Here is a 19,358-nt window from a genome sequence, read left to right as displayed (position 1 = left end):
GACACATTTCCACTGCTTTGCATTTCAATGGGGCACGCAGCTGCACTGCAGTGCTGACGTCGTCCTTGCCACTTTTCCCGGACAAAACTTTCGGCGCGCAAGTTTTTAGTCGGTTCATCAGCGCGGCGCTTCCCCCCGCGCGACCTGCAGTGACGCACGAGGTATTCTTCGGCGCGCTCCTCCGGCCCGACCGGAGGGAAGTTAGTTGGCGAGTCAAATTAAATAATGACTGATGAAGTGGCCGGCAATTCGCGTCAGGCGTGATCGAAAGCGCGTTTAATAATTGCAATTGGGAGAATGGGAAGTCCGCAGACGGAGCGCTGCTTCCCGGTGCGGTTGCCGCGCCGTGCACGTCCGCAGACTGTTTGCGTCACGTGGCCAAACAGACCTCCCCGGCGTGTTAGCGCCACTGCTCCAAAAAGACTGTAATGATGTTGGCACCCCGTAGTTGGCGGCCGTGCGCCTCCTCTGTTGCTATGACGACCATGACTGTTACCCGCGGTCCCTGCCCTGTCCTGAGCCTCTCCTAGACTACCAATACATCCTCCATGCTGACCTCCGTGCCCTCCTTCATGCTGCCCGAATCCCCGAACCCTCCATCCTTACATTGGTGTCAGAAGTGGGATGAGTGGATTCGCTGACTCTGCAACGGTTTGGGCTTCAATGGAAAGTGCTCCGAGTTTCCCCGAGGTAGGGTTAGGTAGCCCGGCCCCGGCAAGCAAGTCCTGCGGCGTCTCAGCGGCCGCTGCGCTTGGAGGATACCCGCCACACTGGGCCCGGACATCCCTCGGCGCACGCGCTGCAGCTGCGCCGCCTCTCTTCGAGAAGAGCATGAGCGTGATGACGTCGGACGCGGTTCCTGTTCATGAGTTAGACCGGTATGTCCCTGCCCCTACATGTTGACGAGGCGCGGTCGTGTGGAGTATTCTGTGGCCAGGTCATCACCGAGTCGGCTGAGAATCGTCGGCAACGCTGCCCGAGTCTGTCCAAGGGAGACCCCGCGCGCCGCCACGCCCCCGCGCGCCTCCCCGCCCCCGTGGGCCTCCCCGCCCCTTCACGCCCCGCCGCTGCGCTCTGCCGCTGCGCCCTGCTGCACCGCGCTGCCTGAGCCCCCGGATGACGACCACGACGATGTTGGAGTAGATCGGGGAAGGGCGAGTACCCCCGCAACGTGCAGCGATGGTCGACGGAGAAGGTCGACGTGGCCGTGTCGGCGAAAGGGGTGTGCCGTGATCGACAGTGGCGTTGCCAAGGTGCGCCCTCCACTCGATTTCGGGCCCGAGGCCGGTGGAGAGCGACCTTCGGGACTCACTTGCTCGCACGCGCCCCTTGGACCTAGTCGGACAGGCAGTCGGGGACGGGATGATTCCCCCGCACCGTAGTTGTCATCGTGCTGGGTGGACGGTGGGCTCCCCCATGCACCGGACGCTCAGTTCGCTGATGTCCGCAACGTCTGAGGTATGCGCCCCCAGCTGCCGCTGGTTTGACGGCGTGTTTGGCGAGGACGAGTGCCGCCGTGCTGTGTTCCGTGGAGGAAAGTGGAGGCGTCCGCTGGCGGTGTGTCCGCCCATCGTGGGAGCACCGAACACTCCTCCTCGATCTCCCCTACCCATGTGATTTGACCCTGTGCGCTAGCGACTTGCGTTGCCCTGCCCTGTGTTGTGCGCTGTACTTGTGCGCGTGCGCTGCGTTTGTCTAACCCCCTGTCCACGTCTAACCCCTGTGACTGACGAGGTACCTCGGACTTGACTGCTACGCTTTGGGCCCCGACGGTTGACTGCTACGATGTTGCCTTGTTTTCTTGTGACCCCATCCGCAGCCCAGCTCTGGGAGCACCGTGCTCCTGCACCTTGTGCCCCTGCCCTTCAACCATCGCCCTCACTTCTTGCGCGAAGGGGAAGGATTGGAGTGGCCCTGAGTGATTCTGGGTTTCTTCGAGTGCTGGAGCGCAGTCGGCGCGTGCTACGGCCGGACAACGCCTGTGTCTGCAAGTCGGGACGCGTCGTGACGCGGTGGCGGTGGACAACGCGAAAAAGGTGGTGGTAGACTTGGATAGCCCTGAGCGTTTTGAGACGTTACGTGCGGTGTCCGTTGAACCGTGGTGTGTGCGCGCGCGCTCCGAGCGAGTCGACGTGTATAGTGCGCCAGTGCGCGCCGAGACACAGTCAAAGCTTCTGGAACTTGCAGGAACAACTCCCCTGCTGCCGCGCCCCTGCCTCACGAACGAGTCCTGCCCGCTGGAGGAGTCTTCCCGAATTCCTGGTCCATCTCGAGACGCCCCGCATCCCGCTTCCCTGCCACGCTGCAACTGGCCCGAGTGGTCTGCAGAAGTCCCTGGCTGACCCGCCGATGGATCTGGCCTGCGCTAAGTCTGCTAAGTCCACGCTACACTTCATCGAGACGTACTTCCCGGCCCTTTTCAAAAGGGGGGGTAGTGTAATGATGTTGGCACCCCGTAGTTGGCGGCCGTGCGCCTCCTCTGTTGCTATGACGACCATGACTGTTACCCGCGGTCCCTGCCCTGTCCTGAGCCTCTCCTAGACTACCAATACATCCTCCATGCTGACCTCCGTGCCCTCCTTCATGCTGCCCGAATCCCCGAACCCTCCATCCTTACAAGACGACATTCGCGCGATAAATTCAAGATCGTGTCGGGCCCAAAACTATTGACGGTTGACATTTTACAATCCGAGGCTGTCGCCCAGCACCAATAAGGTTCCGCGAGCGTCGCGGCACGCGCATTGTCTCTCTCGCACGCCAAGCGGAAGCCAGCGACTCCGAAGGGGAAAATTATGGTCGTACTTCGGAGCCTATATCGCTGCGATCATCAACACTTTGTCATGGGCGCCGCACGCATCGCAAGAGGCAGTTCCAAGAATTATTGTTCAACTTACGGTGGCCCGATCGGCCTTGAGGGCGCGCCAAAAAGCCCCTTCAGCGCGGAGGAGGGCATCCACCACAAATCACAAAAAAGTGGCGCAGAAAGGAGCCTAATAGGGAAACGTCAAACTCATAAAGAAGCCATATCGTCTGCTTTGGATCGGACGGGGCAGCGGCGGCCACTCGGAAGCCAGTAAAACAGGCACTCGCTGTATCCGTGCGAGCGGGGGACAAAAAGTTTTTACATTAATTCGAGGCTGAGGAGTCAGGAGGTCGGCCGCCGCACGTACAGTGATTGCGCTGGTCTTATTCAAAACCAGTTTCCTCAACCACTCGACCAGAGTTTTGCTTAGGGGAGGGTAAAGTAGAGCTTTTTGATTATTTGCATGAGAAAAGTCGTGCCTCCTGAAAATTTACAGGGGGAAAAGTAGCGCATTTTGCATTTTTTGAAGGGGAAAAGTAGTGGGAAAATTGCGCTTTTTGGCACCAATTTTTTTTGCCGTTTCTTCACCGGGCACGAACAGTGGAGGGCCAAACGCCTCGGCACGCCGCCCCACTTGGCGGCGACGCTGTCGAGTTGGAGAATGAATGACGGAACGGCGCTCCGCGATTTTCCTGCTACGTGTGTGGGGGGCGCCGCGCCGCGCACCAACCGAGCACGCCCACATCGGCATGGCTGGCACGCGCCGCGACGCCACCACGGCCAACTCGCAGTGTGCATACGTCCCGTTAAGGCCAACGCAAGTAGAAAATGAGCTAAGCAGCAAGACGGAGACCGCCAAATCCGACGGCGCGAGAGGCCTCTCTGGAGCAGGCCGCCCGGCGGCACAGTGGGCCAGAGGACCGGTGCAGGCGGCCAAAATTCGAGACGCGTTTTGAGCTCCAGAATCACTAAATGAAACTCGATCCGAACGTGTGACCCCACCAATGGATTGCTCTCCGAACGAGGAATTCATTAGTGGGGTCACACTTTCGGTTCGAGCCCTGTTTAGCGACCCGGAGCGCAAAATGCATCTAGCAGTGTGGCCGCGTCCACCGGTCTTCCGGCCCACTGTGCGTCCGGAGCCCCCGCAGCGCAGGGAATAGGCAGGCCGCGCGCACAGCGGGCGGGATTCGGTTTCAGGCGGCGGCCCAGACAGCGCGGCAGTGCGACTGCATTCCCCGGCCGTTCGTTTCGGTACGTTTGCCCCGGATTGGACGGCCAAGCCGGTGAGGAGCGGGCCAGGCCCATGCCCAGGCCATCCAGGGGCACTGGGACTACTTAATTACTCGATGGACACAAAGGCGGCACGAGTTTCATTACGTCGTCTGTCGAAATGTAAAGCAACTCGCTCTTCAAATTGGACCTTTATTGTGTGCAGGGGGACTACAGTGGCCCGGTGACACGGCGGGGGAAAGAAGGAGTTCCGAAGGTTAGTGCGTGCCATCTCACTAAAGCCCACACATTTCTCATTCAGCGTGCCCCCCCCCCCCCCCCGCGACCCCCTCTCCACCACTTTCACGCTCCACCGATCAGCTCATCATAGAACGCTAAACGAGTTTTTTTTTCGGCTGCTTTTTTTGTCTCCCCGTCACTCACACCACAGCGCCGGCCGCACAAGCACAGCAATGGACCCGACGGCCACCAGCGCGAGCACCAACGCCTCCAAAAACCTCCCCCTCGCGGTGGACGGCCCCAGGCCGCGTCCGGGCAGCGCTCTGTCTCTCTCGCACGCGCCGCGCGCCCCGCAGGGATGCGAGGGAGACGCGGCGACGGGGTACTGCTCAGAACCAGCCCGCTGGACCCCCGCGGCAAATAGAATAGAAGCGTTTCGTTATTTCATTCGGTTTCGATTCGAGCGGAAATTCCATTAACGGTCAGACGCGCAGTTACTTACGGCGCGCTCCGAAATCGCGCAGCGCACCCAGCGTCGCGGCCTTCCCCGCATTTCGGATAAATAAATGATTTCGGCCTTTTGCCCTTGAACCAGCGCACCAGCGCCAGGGTTGGCAGGGTTCAGCGTCAAATTGCCTAAAAGCCACTCGCTGGGGCCGCCGGGCGTGGGGCGGCGGGGGCGCCGGGGGCGCCGCAAAAGAGAGGCCCCTTTCAGGACGACACGGCGGCCTTTCCACGGCCAATTAAAAATATCGAAGGCCGCTTTTCCTTGCGAGGACTTTGTTTTCGATTGGTCGCCATACCGGCGCGACAAGAGCGGCTCCAAATGTAAGCCAAAAAGAACCGACGAAAGTTGGCAGTGTAGACGTTCCACAGTGGGCCAGAAGACCGGTGGAGGCGGTCAAAACCACGCACGGATCTTGAGCTCCAGAGTCGCTAAATGGGATTGGAACCGAACGTGTGACCCCACCAATGGACTCCTCGTTCGTAGAGCAATCCATTGGTGGGGTCACACGTTCGGTTCGGGTCCCATTTGGCGACCCTGGAGCTCAAATCGCGTCCGGGGTTTTGACCGCCGACACCTCCTTTATTCGGCGGCCTGAACACCTTGCAGTGGAGGAGTCTTGATTGGCACCCCCTCCCCCTCAAAGCCTCATCTCGTTCGCACCGGATGCGCCGGCGAGGAGAACCAGCGTGTGAATCTCCTTCCAATCTGCCTCCTTTGAATTTCATGGACGCTGAATGTGACGATTCGACTCGGGTGGGTCGCTCGGCACACTGAAGAACGCCGCCGCCCCCGCCGTCGTCGTGGCGTCGGCTCGCCTGTATTTGCACAGGCCGCTGCCGCGACCCCCGCGGAGTTTTCTTTTAAAAGCCGCTTGATAAAATTTTGGCGGTGTACGCAGGCATATATAACGAAGAGAAAGGGAGTCTGCGCGGTTCACTCCGGCCATGCCGGGCCATGCCGGGCCATGCCGGGCCATGCCGCGCCATGCCAACCAGACAGGCAGGCACCGCCGACAGCGCAACAGGAATCCTTCAGATTACTTTTTTGTGTGTTTTGAAGGAAACGAATTGTTTCTCTCTGAAACAAACACACCAAATGTCGGAGTGCGCTTCGTTTCCCCCTCTTTTTTTTAAAAAAAATAAAGGAAAGGCAAAAGTTTTTTTTTCCTGTGAGCGGCCAGCCCGGGCCACACTTGGGGCTTTTCGGGACGCAGCGGAGCGTGTGCGGGGTCGGCCTGTCCCGTTGTTGTGTCCTTGCCGTCTGCAATGGCCAGCCGGGCAGGGCAGGGCAGGGCAGGGCAGGGCAGGGCAGGGCAGGGCAGGGCAGGGCAGGGCAGGGCAGGGCAGGGCAGGGCAGGGCAGGGCAGGGCAGGGCAGGGCAGGGCAGGGCAGGGCAGGGCAGGGCAGGGCAGGGCGGGGCAGGGCAGGGCAGGGCAGGGCAGGGCAGGGCAGCCCGGTGACTTGGCCCTGCTCTAGGTGGGTCCGTTCGGGAGCCGCCAGGCCCTCCCAGGCCCGAAGCCCCAAGTCCCCACCTTTCCACCGCCTCCCTCCCCGCCGAGACTCCCTGATTAAAGTTGCTGGAAGTGAAGTGGGGGTTCGCTATTAAAGTTGTCCGGAGGGAGACACCGTCGGCCCGACTCCGCCACGCTAAGACACACGCACCTCGCCGCGCAAGCCGCAGAAAGGGGTACGCAGCCGCGCACACGGCCCAGCTCAATCCGAGAGCAATCCATTGGTGGGGTCACACGTTCGGTTCGAGTCCCATTTAGCGACTCTGGGGCTCAAAACGCGTTTCCACCGGTCCTCTCGCCCACTGTTCGGTTAACTCCTTCGCTTTTCTTGGAGAAGTGCACCGCGCATTTTTTCCGGTGTGTTCGCCGGGCCCCGATGGGCCGCAGCTCCATCAGCGATAGGCTTGGCGCGAAAGAGAATTAAATTCCTGGCCAGAACACGCACGGAATCCAGGCGCTAATGGTGCCCACACTGGTGGGAATGTGTGGGGGCTCGGCGGCCGGGGCCTCCAGGGGCTGCCAGGGCTTGCCAGGGTCCTCCGGGCAGGTGGCCATGGATTGTTGAGTGGTGTCGGCTTTGCCAAAACTACACTCCTCTGACAGGGGTCTCACAAATTTCTCAATCTCTCTATCGCACTCATAATGGGGCGGCCCGCAGAGGTGCGAGGCAGAGAGAGAGAGAGAGAGAGAGAGAGAGAGAGAGAGAGAGAGAGAGAGAGAGCGCTGTTCGGAATCAGTCCGCCTGTTTGTGTCCACCGCGGCGCCTAATGCGTAGGCATTACCATGAACGATAGCTGCTCGTTACCGGGAGACGTCCTTGCGGAAAAATGGCTCGCGAGGGTGGACAGGGCTGGATGGTGGGGGCGGACGGGGAGGGGGGGAACAGTTTAATTACGAAACGCCTCGCTGAAGGGAGGGAGAGAGAGAGAAAAGGCGCAGATCAGGAAGAAGCTACGAAGCTGAGTGACAGCAGAGCGGCCGTTTGCTCAGGACACTGGAATAAGGCATACACCTGGGCCAAGGACGTGGGACGGACGAAGGACGTGCCAAGGGCGGACGAAGGACGAACGGACGAAGGAAGGACAGACGAAGGACGGAGGTCCGCTGTGTTCGTAGCGCGCTCTGTCAGCTTAGCGGCCCTCTGCAGCAGCACTCGGCAACCCTCTCCACCTCACTCACACAGTGGTTGCGCAGTCACTCACGGAGGGTGCGGGAACAGTGGGCCAGAAGACCGGTGGAGGCGGTCAAAATCCCGGACGCGTTTTGAGCTCCAGAGTCACTAAATGGGACTCGAACCGAGCGTGTGACCCCACCAATGGGTTGCTCTCGAAACGAGGAATCTATTGATGGGGTCATAAGCTCGGTTCGAGTCCCGTTGAGCGACTCTGGAGCTCAAAACCCGTCCGCCTGCACCGGTCCTCTGGCCCACCGTGCCCCGGCGCCCCCGGGCCGCGCTGTGTACAGTGTACTAGCCGAACCCGTGTCCCGGTGGACAATGAAGCGTACTCGAGACGTCGGCGAGGGTCCAGTTTCCGCGTCACTTGGCAGGTGGGGGCTGGAACGGGGCGCCGAGCCGCGGAGCGCCGCCAGAGACCCATTCCCGTGCGGACACCGCCGGTTATCTGGTTATCTGCTCCGGGCGACGGCGACGCCACGGCGACGCCACGTCGAGTGAGAGCGAGGTGCGGCAGCGAGCGCTGCCCAGCTTGCTGGTGCACCTGCTGCTGCACTTGGCAGTGCACCGGCCGCGAGCCGCGCAACAACTTTGTACCGCGGGCGCCACTTGTTCCGCGTTGGGGTCCTTAAACGCGAGGTGAGGCCGATCTTGATAGCTCGCTACACGGCCGGCGCGGTCACGTAGACCCAGCCACTCAACACGGTGCAACCGCCTTGCCCTCCCGCCTCCCCAGATTGTTAGCCCGATGGAGCGCGAACAAGCCCCCACACCACAAATAGGGGGCAGGGCCGGCTAAGCGGCCGTAGCCTTTAAAACACCTGGGGAGCCGGCCCAGATAATCGGGAGCAAATTGCAGCGAAGGGGAGGCGGAAGGGGTGGGCGCCAGCCAGGCCTCCTGGAGCAGGCCGCCGTCAAAGTGGAGTACAAACAAGTGGCCGCTTTACGAAAACAAACAAAAAATATTTTTTCTTCCAATGCGCCGTCAAAGCTCCGCAAGAGCTAAACCAAGTGGCTGCTTGAAAAAAAATCCAGAAAGAACATGTTTTCCAGTACGCTCGAACACACCTCCGGGAATAGCGCCGCGCGTAATCCCTTTCCGTAATCCGCGGTAATGATCATCGAAGGCTGGCGTCGACCGCTACACTGCGCGCTGCGGACTGAGAAGTCGCCGCTCCGTCTCTCTCGCACTCGTGGGCGTCGCGTACAGGTGCGACAGAGACGGAGCGACTGCGGCTGGAGGGCCCTCGGCTGGAGCCCCACAAGGCCCCCCTCCACGCGCATCGCCGCGGCTCGGCTGGCGGCGCTGGCGGCGCTGCCGCGTTGTTCCCCATCCAGGCAAATGTTTTGTGAGGGATCCGAGCCATTTCGCGGAAAGCGGGTGCCGCGCGCCGGAATCCGGCCGAGTTCTTCGTACCAGCACACTGCCGCGGATGTTAAACGCGGAAGTAACTAAAAACGCGTCTGTACCTCCAAGTTTTTGTTTTCGTAGCGGAAAAAAAAAATAAAGGTTGTGCTGGATCGAGCACCACTGCACCGTGTAAAACTTGCTGGGGTGGGGCGGCCGGCCCCGGAATGGACACTCAGCGACCACTTCCGCGAGCGAGGAAGGGTTCAACAAACAATGAGGTCAGTTTACATGAAAGCACCGAAGGGAGGGGAGGGCAGATTGGCTGTTGGGCAGGGATTACGCTTGCTGCCTCGCCTGCCCTACCGGAGACCTCATCCGGAGGGATTGATAAAGGAAGAAAAAACTTCGACACCATATGTATTTGAGTCTTGAAGTTTCAACGATTGCAAATAAATCAAAAGATACTTTGTTTTTAGGGGCCCCTCGATTATACTTTCGGAATTCGAAAATACATATTTTCTTTCCGGAGGCTCTAGTGCAGACGACGGCACCCCCCCCCCCCCCCACACACACACACACAGTGGCACGTGTCTGCAATTGAAACGTGCTGCTCAGAACGGCGGGAAATTAAAACGCAAAAACTCTGGGTAAACACGCCACATCTCCCTTTCCGGCGAAGCGCGGCGCGCTCCTCGGAAGAATCCACGGCGTGCGGTGGCGGCGGCGGCAGTCGGCCGGCACAGCCCGCCCGGTGTGGTTTCGGTTTGCCGGCCAGCTGCCCGCGGTCCGACGGCCGGGCAAGGCGGCGGCAAGGCGGCGGCAAGGCGGAGGCAAGGCGGGGGCAAGGCGGCGGCAAGGCGGGGGCAAGGCCGCCTTCGTCTCCAAACATCCGCATAGCGGCGAGGCCAGGTCGGGCAATCCGGCCCAGGCCGTGCTCCTCCGCCGGTTTTAATTCCTGCCAAAGCACGGCCACGGCGAAGAGCCACCGCCGCCAGACTCATTCCGAGAGACGTTGCTCTGTCTCTCTCGCACTCATGGGCGTGTTGGTAGAGAGACAGAGCGACGAAAGCGACTCCCGGAATCAGTCTGCTGCCTGGCTGCCGGATGGCAACGCGCGGCCCACCGCCCAAGTGTGCCGTGCTGGGGTAGACGGACGGACGGACGGACGGACGGACGGACGGACAGGCCGCCCAGGCCGCCCAAACGCGCGCTCCCTAAATTGAACTTAAATAAAGCGCTGCTGCAAATGCGTGGTTAACCTTGCTGCCTCGTGCCGTCGCTTTCCAACAGAGTCTCCAACTCGTCCATAATATTTTTAAAGAAAATTGGTTCAAAAGTAAACCACTGTAAAAAATTTAGCAACGCTGCGGCCGCCGGTTCCCCGCCGTGGCGACGTCTCAGCGCCTGCCATGCGGTGCATAGGCCAGCCCGCGACACTGGGCCGTGGTCGCGTTGCCTACCTCCACGGCGCTCCGCTCCGCGCGCCGCCGCGCGAAGACGGGGCGGCAGACTCATTCCGAGAGTCGTTTTCGTCGCTGTGTCTCTCTCCCACCTACAGGGAACGCCACATGGGTGCGGGAGAGACAGAGCGACGAAAACGACTCTCGAAACCATTCTGCTGCTGCCCCGATAAGAGAAACTATCTACATGCAGTCGTCCAATGCGATTTACATTGGCGTACGGTTGTAAAGACTGAAACGTGCGAGGGCGCGCAGGGCGCACACCAAAACATTGAAATAATATGTCTCAATGAGCCGGAATTATCCACGTCCCTCCCTCTCGCACTCTCGCGCACAAAGCATGGCGACCGAGCAACAGGAGGGCGTTGCTCTCTCTCTCTCTCTCTCTCTCTCTCTCTCTCTCTCTCTCTCTCCCTCTCCTCTCTCTCTCTCTCCCTCTCTCTCTCTCTCTCTCTCTCTCTCTGTCTCTCTCTCTCTCTCTCTCTCTCTCTCTCTCTCTTTCCCTCCGGCGGGACATTCGAGATCCGATTCCATTTATTTGCTTATTTATTAGTGTGGGCGTGGCGAGGTGAGTCGCCGCCGAGCGCGATTTGGCGCTGTTTACCCAGGTGGCCACCAGGCGGCGCTGGCACCGCGGGACGCACAGGGACCCCGCAGTGTTTAGAATGCAAGCCGGCGGGGCAGAGAGTGAGAGAGAGAGGGGGGAGGGAGGGGGAAAATTGCCTCCTCAGAATAAAGAGAGCAAAACGGAGGAAAAAAGTGCTGTACGCCAGCGCGGGCTGCGACTTAACGAATTCGTCGTTACACACAAACACCACCGGAGAGAGAGAGAGAGAGAGAGAGAGAGAGAGAGAGAGGAGAGAGAGAGAGCGACGAGCAGTTGTTTGCAACACGCAACGGAATTTCCACAGCAGAGAGCGCGCCCACACCTTTCACCGGATTTCAGGGACTTACGTCTCGTTACCGGCTTGAGTTGTGGCCGTGCTGCTCGGCGCCAAGCGCTGCTTATGACTCGATTTTAATAATTTAATTTACTCGACGTTTTGTTTCCTCTACACTTTTCTCTTATCATTATGCACATGACTGTCCGCACCGCGTCGATACTCCGTCCGCAGCAGAAGTTTGCCTTCGTTCCATGAGCAATCATATTGTTGTTCGCGGACCTTGGGTAATTGCCCGACCACACTGCGTCGCCCTGCCGGCGGCTTCCCCGACGGCCGCGCCTGTCTCTCTCGCACTCGCGGGGCGTCCCGTGCGGGAGCGAGAGAGACAGACAGTGTTTTGGAGTCGGCCGACTGCGCACACGCGTAGTTTGCACACAACAGTTTTGTCGTCACGCCCCACCCGGCCCTCCCAGTGTAGCGCCCTTTCACCACTCCAACTGCTGTCGAACTGTCCGTCCGCGCTCGGCAAACTCCGCCCCCCCTCCCCCTCCCCCAATTAGCTTCCGGACAAGGGCCGGGTAGCTCGGCGGGTAGGAGCCCCGGGACGTCCTCGAGCAGCAGACTGATTCCGAGAGTCGCTCCGTCTCTCTCGCACTCGTGGGGCGTGCTGAGTGGGTGCGAGAGAGACAGAGCGAGGACTCCTTGGAATCGGTCCGCAGCGGCGGCGCGACGGGCGTGGCAATGGCATTGAGGCAAGGCGAACACAAACCCGTTTTACAGCGTGGGCACAGCCAAGGCGCAGCCAAGGCGCAGCCTTGGAAGTTTGGGCGTCAGTGACTGTCACAGCGAGCCGCGGACCGCCATGACGACTCCCAGCACCACTCCAACGACCAGCCTTGGGTGTACACGCGAGCAAGGCGGTGCATTCGGCGGCCTCGTTCAACTTCGCGTTTGACGCCGAGAGACTTGGCGCGAGGGCCGCTGTCTGCGGGGAAGGGCAGCAAAGGGAGGGGGCTCTCACGCACACACAGTCACGGTGTTTGCGCGCACCGCCTATGAAACCGACCGTGATATATGCAAAGTCTTGCCATTGCAAGGCCAAGTTTATTGCGAAGCGCATATTCGCGACAGATGGCGCCACAAGCAGCTAAAGGAGGGGGGGGGGGGCACGCTGCGTTGCACTATCTCCGGCAGGAGCTCCCGAGGCCGCAACAACGCGAAGGACTGGGTCCACACGGTAAACCTCGCACAGTAGTAGCGAGTAGGCACCACAGCGAGGGGGTATGCACTCGCGTAATAGTCGGTTCACTCTATGTGTAATAGCACGCGTAATAATACGCGTAATAGTCGCGTAATAGCCGAAATTGTCAAAATTTGATCAATTTTGGTGTGTTTTAGGCCGTTTTTTAGCTAAATTCCGATTAATTTGTGGCGTAATAGAGCGTAATGGCGTAATAGTCGGTACACAGGTTCAGAGAGCGCATACCCCCTCGCACCACAGTGTGGTAGACGCAGGCCGGCGGCAGCGCCGGCTTTAGCCTTTCCCCGTTTGACATTTATTCGTTCCCGAAAAGTTTTAACGAAGCGTCGTCCCGCCCCTTCTCCGCCGCCGCAAACTCCTTCTCGGCGGAACAGTCGTCGCGACACCCGGAGCGCGGCAACTCGTATACAATGAAATAAAAAAAGAGTAAGAACAAAAATGGCGGGCGCTTTGTCCCGAAGGAAGTCGCAGGATCGGTCTACACGGAGTGCAGCGCACTGTAAGTGACGCGACAAAGGCACGGAAGGCGCGGGCAAGCCGGGCAAGCTGCCGCCAGCGGAGCAGCGGGAGAAACAGACATGAACAAAGCCCGGGCCGGAACGCCAAGAAGTGCATCAGGAAGGACGGCGGGGTGGGGGTGACCCGAGGGGTGAGCAGCGCTCCAAAATAGCATTAAGGGATTTTTTGCAAGTACGTGCGGAGAACAGGGACAGTCTCGCGAAAGGGGCAGTACAGACAAAAGCAGGTCGACGCGGCCGATGCAGCGGGTACTGCTGCAACGGCACGACAAAGACTGACGGTCGCCATCCGTCAGAGCGGCATGAGGTCGACCGGCTCGCGGACTGACTCCGAGAGTCGTCGCTCTGTCTCGCGCTCGCCTCGTGTGGGTGCGAGTGAGACGGAGCGGCGACCCTCGGAGTCAGTCTGTCCAAACGGGCGGCAATAAGTGAGGCGGCAGGAAGCGGCAACGACTCCCCGGCCGTCCGTTCGCCGCTCCATCATTTTGGAAAACGGCTAATTTGGCGGTGAGGCGGTGCCGGGGCCGGCGGGCTGCGTCGGGGCGGTGCTCCGTCCCTCTCGCACTCTCGCAGCACTCCGCGGGGGTGCGAGGGAGAGAGAAGATTCGGAGGCAGCTCGCCGTCTCGGTCGCGCGGTGCAGGGGGGGGGGGGGGGGGGGGGTCGCGGTGGCCATCCGTCAGCCTCGCGGTTCTTTCGGCCTTTGGGCTTTCGGCTTTTCGGCGCGACGGAAGCCGGAAACAGTCCTTCCAGCCCGCCAGCCAGCCAGCCAGCCAGCCAGCCAGCCCGTCATGCACGGCTTCATCACGGGCCAATGACAGAGCGGCACCCTGCTTCCGGCCGCCGCGGCGGACTGATTCCGAGAGTCACTCTCGTCGCTCTGTCTCTCTCGCACCGAACCGGGACGCCCCACGAGTGCGAGAGAGACGGAGCGACCCTCGGAATCAGTGCTGCTGGAGCCGCAGGCCGATCGGCCTAACAACGAGACAACAACAACTAAAAGCAGTTTGACTCGACAAATGTTTTAAAAATTTAAATTTTTTGAAGCACTGTTTGCTACGCTGGACGAAAAGTGTTGATTTGGCGTGACCCGAAAACAAAACAAGGCCATTATTTCAAAAATGAAAAATTGCGAACATTTTTTTTTTCCCGCGCGGAATTCCCGATGGCGCAATGGCGTGTCACGTCGTTTCCCCCCGGCCTGGCGGCGGTTCGCGCGCATCCTCGGCGGCAGAGCCGTCGCTCCGTCTCTCTCGCACTCGTGGCGCGTCCCGTATGGGTGCGAGAGAGACGGAGCGACGACCCTCGGCTGCCCCTATATTGGCGTTGGGCGTCTTGGTTCGATGGCTCGATATTCCGAGGCACCTTTTCGGAGCGGTCTGGCGTGGCCTGGCGCGGTGGCCGGGCGCTGCCGGCCGGTGCCAGCTGGCGGGGGGCAAGATTCAATCAGAAGGACCGCAGCCCCCCCTCCCCCCCTCCCCTCCAGTGGCGCGGGGCCACCAGCAGTGCCAACTTAATTGGTGGCGCTATCATCCCCGTGGAATGCTCCGGGTAATGGCGGCAGGTTGGCGGCAGGTTGGCGGCCTGAGGTGTGTAGCGCTCCAGACCGCAGGGAGCGCTGTCCATTCCAAGGGGGAAAGGGGGGGGGGGCGATTACTTACCAAGCCGCGATCCGGCGGCCCGATCCATTTTAGTAGTTTGCAAAGACAACGATGTGTTACACCGGCCGCGCCGCCGCCCCTATGCCTGCAGACTGATTCCGAGAATCGTTTTCGTCGCTCTGTCTCTCTCGCACCTTTACGGAGCGCCCTACGAGACGAAGAGAGACAGAGCGACGAAAAGGACTCTCGGAATCAGTCTGCTGGCCACGTGACCCGCGGCCCATTCGTCTCCATTCCATGCACGCCTTTTTGGCGCGCTGATTCGGGCGGCGGGTAGCAGGCAGCCGCGGAGGGGAGGGGGAGGGGGAAGGGTTGACTGACTCACACACCTCTATCGAAATTTTCGCCACGTCGCTGCGACTCCATTGAACCCTGGAGGAGGAAATGGGAGAGGGGGAGGGCGCCTCTTCGCCTGCTCCACGGGGCTCGCTGCACACTCCACGCTCCGGGCCCATCGCAAACGAAGGATTCGGGGAGGGGGGGGGGGGCTTTTTCTGACGTGTGTGTAAGGGGGACGTCCAATCTTCCGAATCATCGGCGCCGCGTCGTCACCGGCCGGCTCGGGCCGGCTCATCGAACGTGCGGCGGCCGTTGTTCGGTCTCTCTCGCACACCGCCGGGGCCCCGCACCAGTGCGACAGAGACTGACGGGGTCAGCACGGCGAAAAAGAGACTCACCATTAACCAGGATGCGTGTCCGGATGAGCTTGGGCGGGTGCGTGGAGATCTGGCACTCGTACATGCCCTCGTCCTGCTTCGTCATGTTCTGCACCGTGAGGCGCCAGTTGTTGGGGTAGAGGAACTCGACGGCGTGCCGCGCGTCCCCGGAGTACGTCATCTGGCCGACGGTGAGGAGGCGCAGCGAGTCCTCGCTCGGCTTGCGCAGCACCCAGGACACCTGTCAATCACATCAGGAACTCGTTAGCAGCAGGTACGCCAGGCGGGGCGGGGTGGGACGCCGTCAGGGGAGCCTGGAAGCGGGCCAGCAGGCGCCGACGGCGAAGGCTATCCTGAAAACGAGGGGCAACGTCATTTTCCAACTAAAATCAAGACGTGCCAGAACTTATTTTGTTTCAGCGTTTCATCTGAAAAAGGACACTCCCGTATCAGCCATCCATGATAGATGTCTCCGCGTTTTTTTCCAGTGTGAATTGGCGCGCTCGACGTCCTTTCTTCATTCAACGGTCCAGCAGAAACAGTGCTCCGAGGCAGGAGCGGCGGGCCCTGTGCTGCCTGGGCCCTAGGCGGGCCGGCGGGGCGCGGCGCGGGGCTAGTTGCTGGGTCGGTCCCATGATGAATAGCGCTGTCTTCAGGGGCCGGGCGAGCCGGGCGGCGGCCCTAGGCGGCCCGGGCTGAGCTGAGACGTATAAGTAACTGTTTGCTTTCCTCACAAAGCCAATTGAATTTATCGTCTGCTTTCAAGCCGGCCCCGCCGCGCCGCGCCTCGCCCCACTTCGCTCCGCCCCGCCGCGCCCCATTCGTCTCCTTCAAGCACCGCGCCAAAATTCAAAAGCGGAAGCCCTTCGCTACCCCCGGCTGGCTCCATTTCCTAGTGGAGGAACCCTCACTATTGACTGGGATCAGGGATCGGCCTCGGAGGTCACAACGTAAAATCACCAAGACCGACGTGCCGACGCATTTTTCATCTTTCGCAGACCGTCCAGGTCCAAGGGCAGGTCGCGCACGCGATAAGCCCGAGGGCCAGCAGACTGATTCCGAAAATCGGTTTCATCGCTGTCTCTCTCTCTCGCACCTGTACGGGACGCCCCATGAGTGCGAGAGAGACAGAGCGACGAAAACGACTCCGGCCTTTGCGGCGGCTGACCGAAAGGCCTTATGGATTGCCCAGACGAGATGCTTGTCAATATGGCATGATGCGGCCAAGTTTGCAGACGGGTTGCACGCCTTTGTCTGGGGCCCGGCCTGCCTGGTCTGACCCCCCCGCGGGGAGGGGGGGCATCGCGCTCGCTGGTGGCGCCCCAAGGCAATATTTCAGCCTTCGGCCCGTCAATGTACGCGCTAATTCGGCCTGCTGACCCCGGGCCGAGCCGAGCCGAGCCGGGCCGAGCCGAGCCGGGCCGAGCCGAGCCGAGTCACGCAGCCGACGAGGGGCATTTGTTTTTCTGTCGCGAGGTAAGCAGGCATTTTCCAAATAAATGCCCCCGCGCGACGAGCGCCGTCGCTAAGGGCGAGAAAAAGGGTTCGGGCGGCTACTCCACTGTGGGGATTCCGAGGGCAGGGCCCGGCGGGACCCAAGGCGCGGCTCTGCGGGCTCAGCCAGCGCTGAATTGCAGGGGCGGAGGAGCAGCAAGCGCGAGCGACGGAAAAAAATATCGGACAAAGTGGGTCGGGAAGGCGATTTGCTGGCGTTGAGTAATTAACGACCGCCCCTCCTTCCTTCTCGTCCCTGCCCAGCACACTGCCCAGCGCTAATGCGCGCCGCCAAAGCGTCGCGGGTTCGATTCCCACCGCCGCTCCAACTCTTTTTTTTTTTTTTTGAGGGTTATGCTGGGTCAGGATTTGCGTTTGCGCACGTGAAAGAAGGATGCTGGTGGGAATACAAGGTCTGGAGCGTGAGAGAAAAATAAACAGCGCGCAGCAAACAGAGGCAGGATCGCGTTGCCCGCCCTCCGCCGTTTAATCCGCGGCCGACAAGGTCCCTGGCCGCACCGCGGACGCGAGCGGCGGCGCGAGCCTCGTGGAATCGCAACCCCCCGCCGAGGCCCGGCACAGGCCCCACAGGCCCGCCCCGGCCGACGGCGCGGCAGCGCGGCACAGCGCCGCTGCTCGGCTCACCGCGCGGCAAAGTAAAGTGCGGCGTGGTAGTCTTTGGAGCGAGGCCGCCGCCAGGGCGGAATGCTCAGGTCTAATCTCCTTCAACGCGTCAACGAGTTTGTGGAGCTGGCGTACAATTCCTCACGCACCGGTGCAAAACATTAAAAATAAAAATTTTCTCCCCCCTCAAAAAAAAATCTCATTCAAAGAACGTTAATGAAAGCAGATGATCCATCGCGTTTCACAACTGCTGTGATAGCCGAGAGGTTAGTGACGTGGGATCGAGTTACCGCAGGCGGGCGTTCGAATACCAGCGGCACATACGTTTTTTCGACTTACTATCCTAAGGGTGGTGGTACGAGGCCATCCGAGCGGAGCCGTGTGCAACACACCCACATGCCGGAGGTTCGACTCCTAACAAATATTTCCATTTAATTTTACTGCCTCACCCAGTGCGGTTGAAACCCGTGAACGTGAGCCCACTCCGTGCATGGGACGTGGTGGTCCAGGGAGTAGAGGCGTCGATTCCCAATGCTAGGGTCGGCGGTTCGACTCCCCCAACTTCTTGCGAAATTTTGACCGGGTCAGTCGAGTCCTGTTGCGTCAAGAACCCACCTCACGCCGGTCCCCTCATCATGGGCCGTGGTGGCCGAGAGCGTAAAGTCGTGTGATCCCGGTGGCGGGGTCCGGGGATCGAATCTCATCATTTCGTTACATTTTTCGACTGCCTTCCTCCCACTGCAACTCAAACCCGTCGTCCAACACGCTGCCAGACGTACAAGCGTGATAGCGTAGTGGTCAGAGTCACATTCACCTGGCCACTCCGCTGTGGGTGTCTAAAAAGCAATCCGCTTCGGCGGGTTGGCCTCGGCACTGGAGCGATGGAGTATTTGATCCATCAATCCAGACCATCCGGTGTGTGGTTGCGGGTGGTGCCTCCTTGACTCGTCGGGGAGGCGATGATAAGTCCTTTGAAGCTGGCCTAAAACGCTGTATGTTCGGTACGGGAGCGCCGGACAGTGGGGGTACCATGGGGTACACAACCAACCCTACGAAAACAAGAAGCTCCCACCAAACCTCTTCTCTGTCTGAGTCTCTCTCTGTCTCTCTGTCGTCTCACTCTACGTCCCGCCCCTCAAAGAGCTTCGTACTGGGTGCTCTCACCCAGCTGCCTGAGCTTTGGGGTCCTACTGGGTCCCCCGGCGAACGCTTAGAGTCGCTGACGGGATTAACCCCAGGTACCTGATAGCACCGGTTCCCATCCCGAACACCGAAGTAAAGCAGGAGGCCTCCCCATTAAGACTGGGGAGGGGGTGTAGAGTTCAAATTTTTTTCTTTTCCCTTTCAAATTTCTCAGTCAATCCCCCGGACCTCCCAGCGGGGCTGTGGAGGCGTCTTCCTGGCGGAGTGGGCGGGGGCGGGGCGGGGCGGGGCGGGCGGGGCGGGGCGGGGCGGGGCGGGGGCGGGCGGGGGGGGGGCGGGGGGCGGGGGCGGGGCGGAGGCGGGGTGGGGCGCGGCGGGGGACGCCGCCGCCGACATCTTTTTGGTCGGCAAGCAGAGGCGGTGTGTATCTTTGCGCGTCTGCCATTGAATTGAATGGCGGCAAACTCGGTCCAGGGCCGCCGCGCCCGCGAGTGCGAGAGAGACAGAGCGACCACAGCGCGGCAAGTCAAAACGACGTGGACTTTCCCTCCCTCCCTTCGCGTTCGCACGCCGGCGAGGCCAGCAAGTGCCTCGGCGTGCCTCGGCGGCGGCGAAAACGCGGTGGAGCGCGGCGCGTCGAGGGCCGCGCCGACACTGGTGTAAATCAACTCAGAAATTTTCTGATACTTTTGCATATCAGAACATTTCTCATGTCTGAGTTCTGATGTTTTTTCGGACACCTATTTCTGATGTTTGTGTTTCTGATGCCTCAATTTTTTGATGACTTTAGTTCTGATAACATCGGCTGAACTTATAAAGAAATATATCAGAATAATCATTTTCTTTTGTAAATATATTTTT

General features: G+C 60.4%; 1 protein-coding gene across 1 annotated transcript in view; it reads right to left on the bottom strand.

Moving 5' to 3' along the window:
• Positions 1–19,358, bottom strand: part of LOC117643795 (tapasin-related protein-like) — a 66,690-nt gene that overhangs the window by 42,382 nt on the left and 4,950 nt on the right. Inside the window, exon 2 of the mRNA XM_034382892.1 lies at positions 15,258–15,477. Coding sequence (XP_034238783.1) covers positions 15,258–15,477 — 220 coding nt within the window. The remainder of the gene's footprint in view (positions 1–15,257; positions 15,478–19,358) is intronic.

This window comes from Thrips palmi, unplaced genomic scaffold (assembly GCF_012932325.1).
Source record: "Thrips palmi isolate BJ-2018 unplaced genomic scaffold, TpBJ-2018v1 HiC_scaffold_17, whole genome shotgun sequence".
Classification (NCBI taxonomy): Eukaryota; Metazoa; Arthropoda; class Insecta; order Thysanoptera; family Thripidae; genus Thrips; species Thrips palmi.
This window is presented reverse-complemented; position numbering and strand designations above follow the sequence as displayed.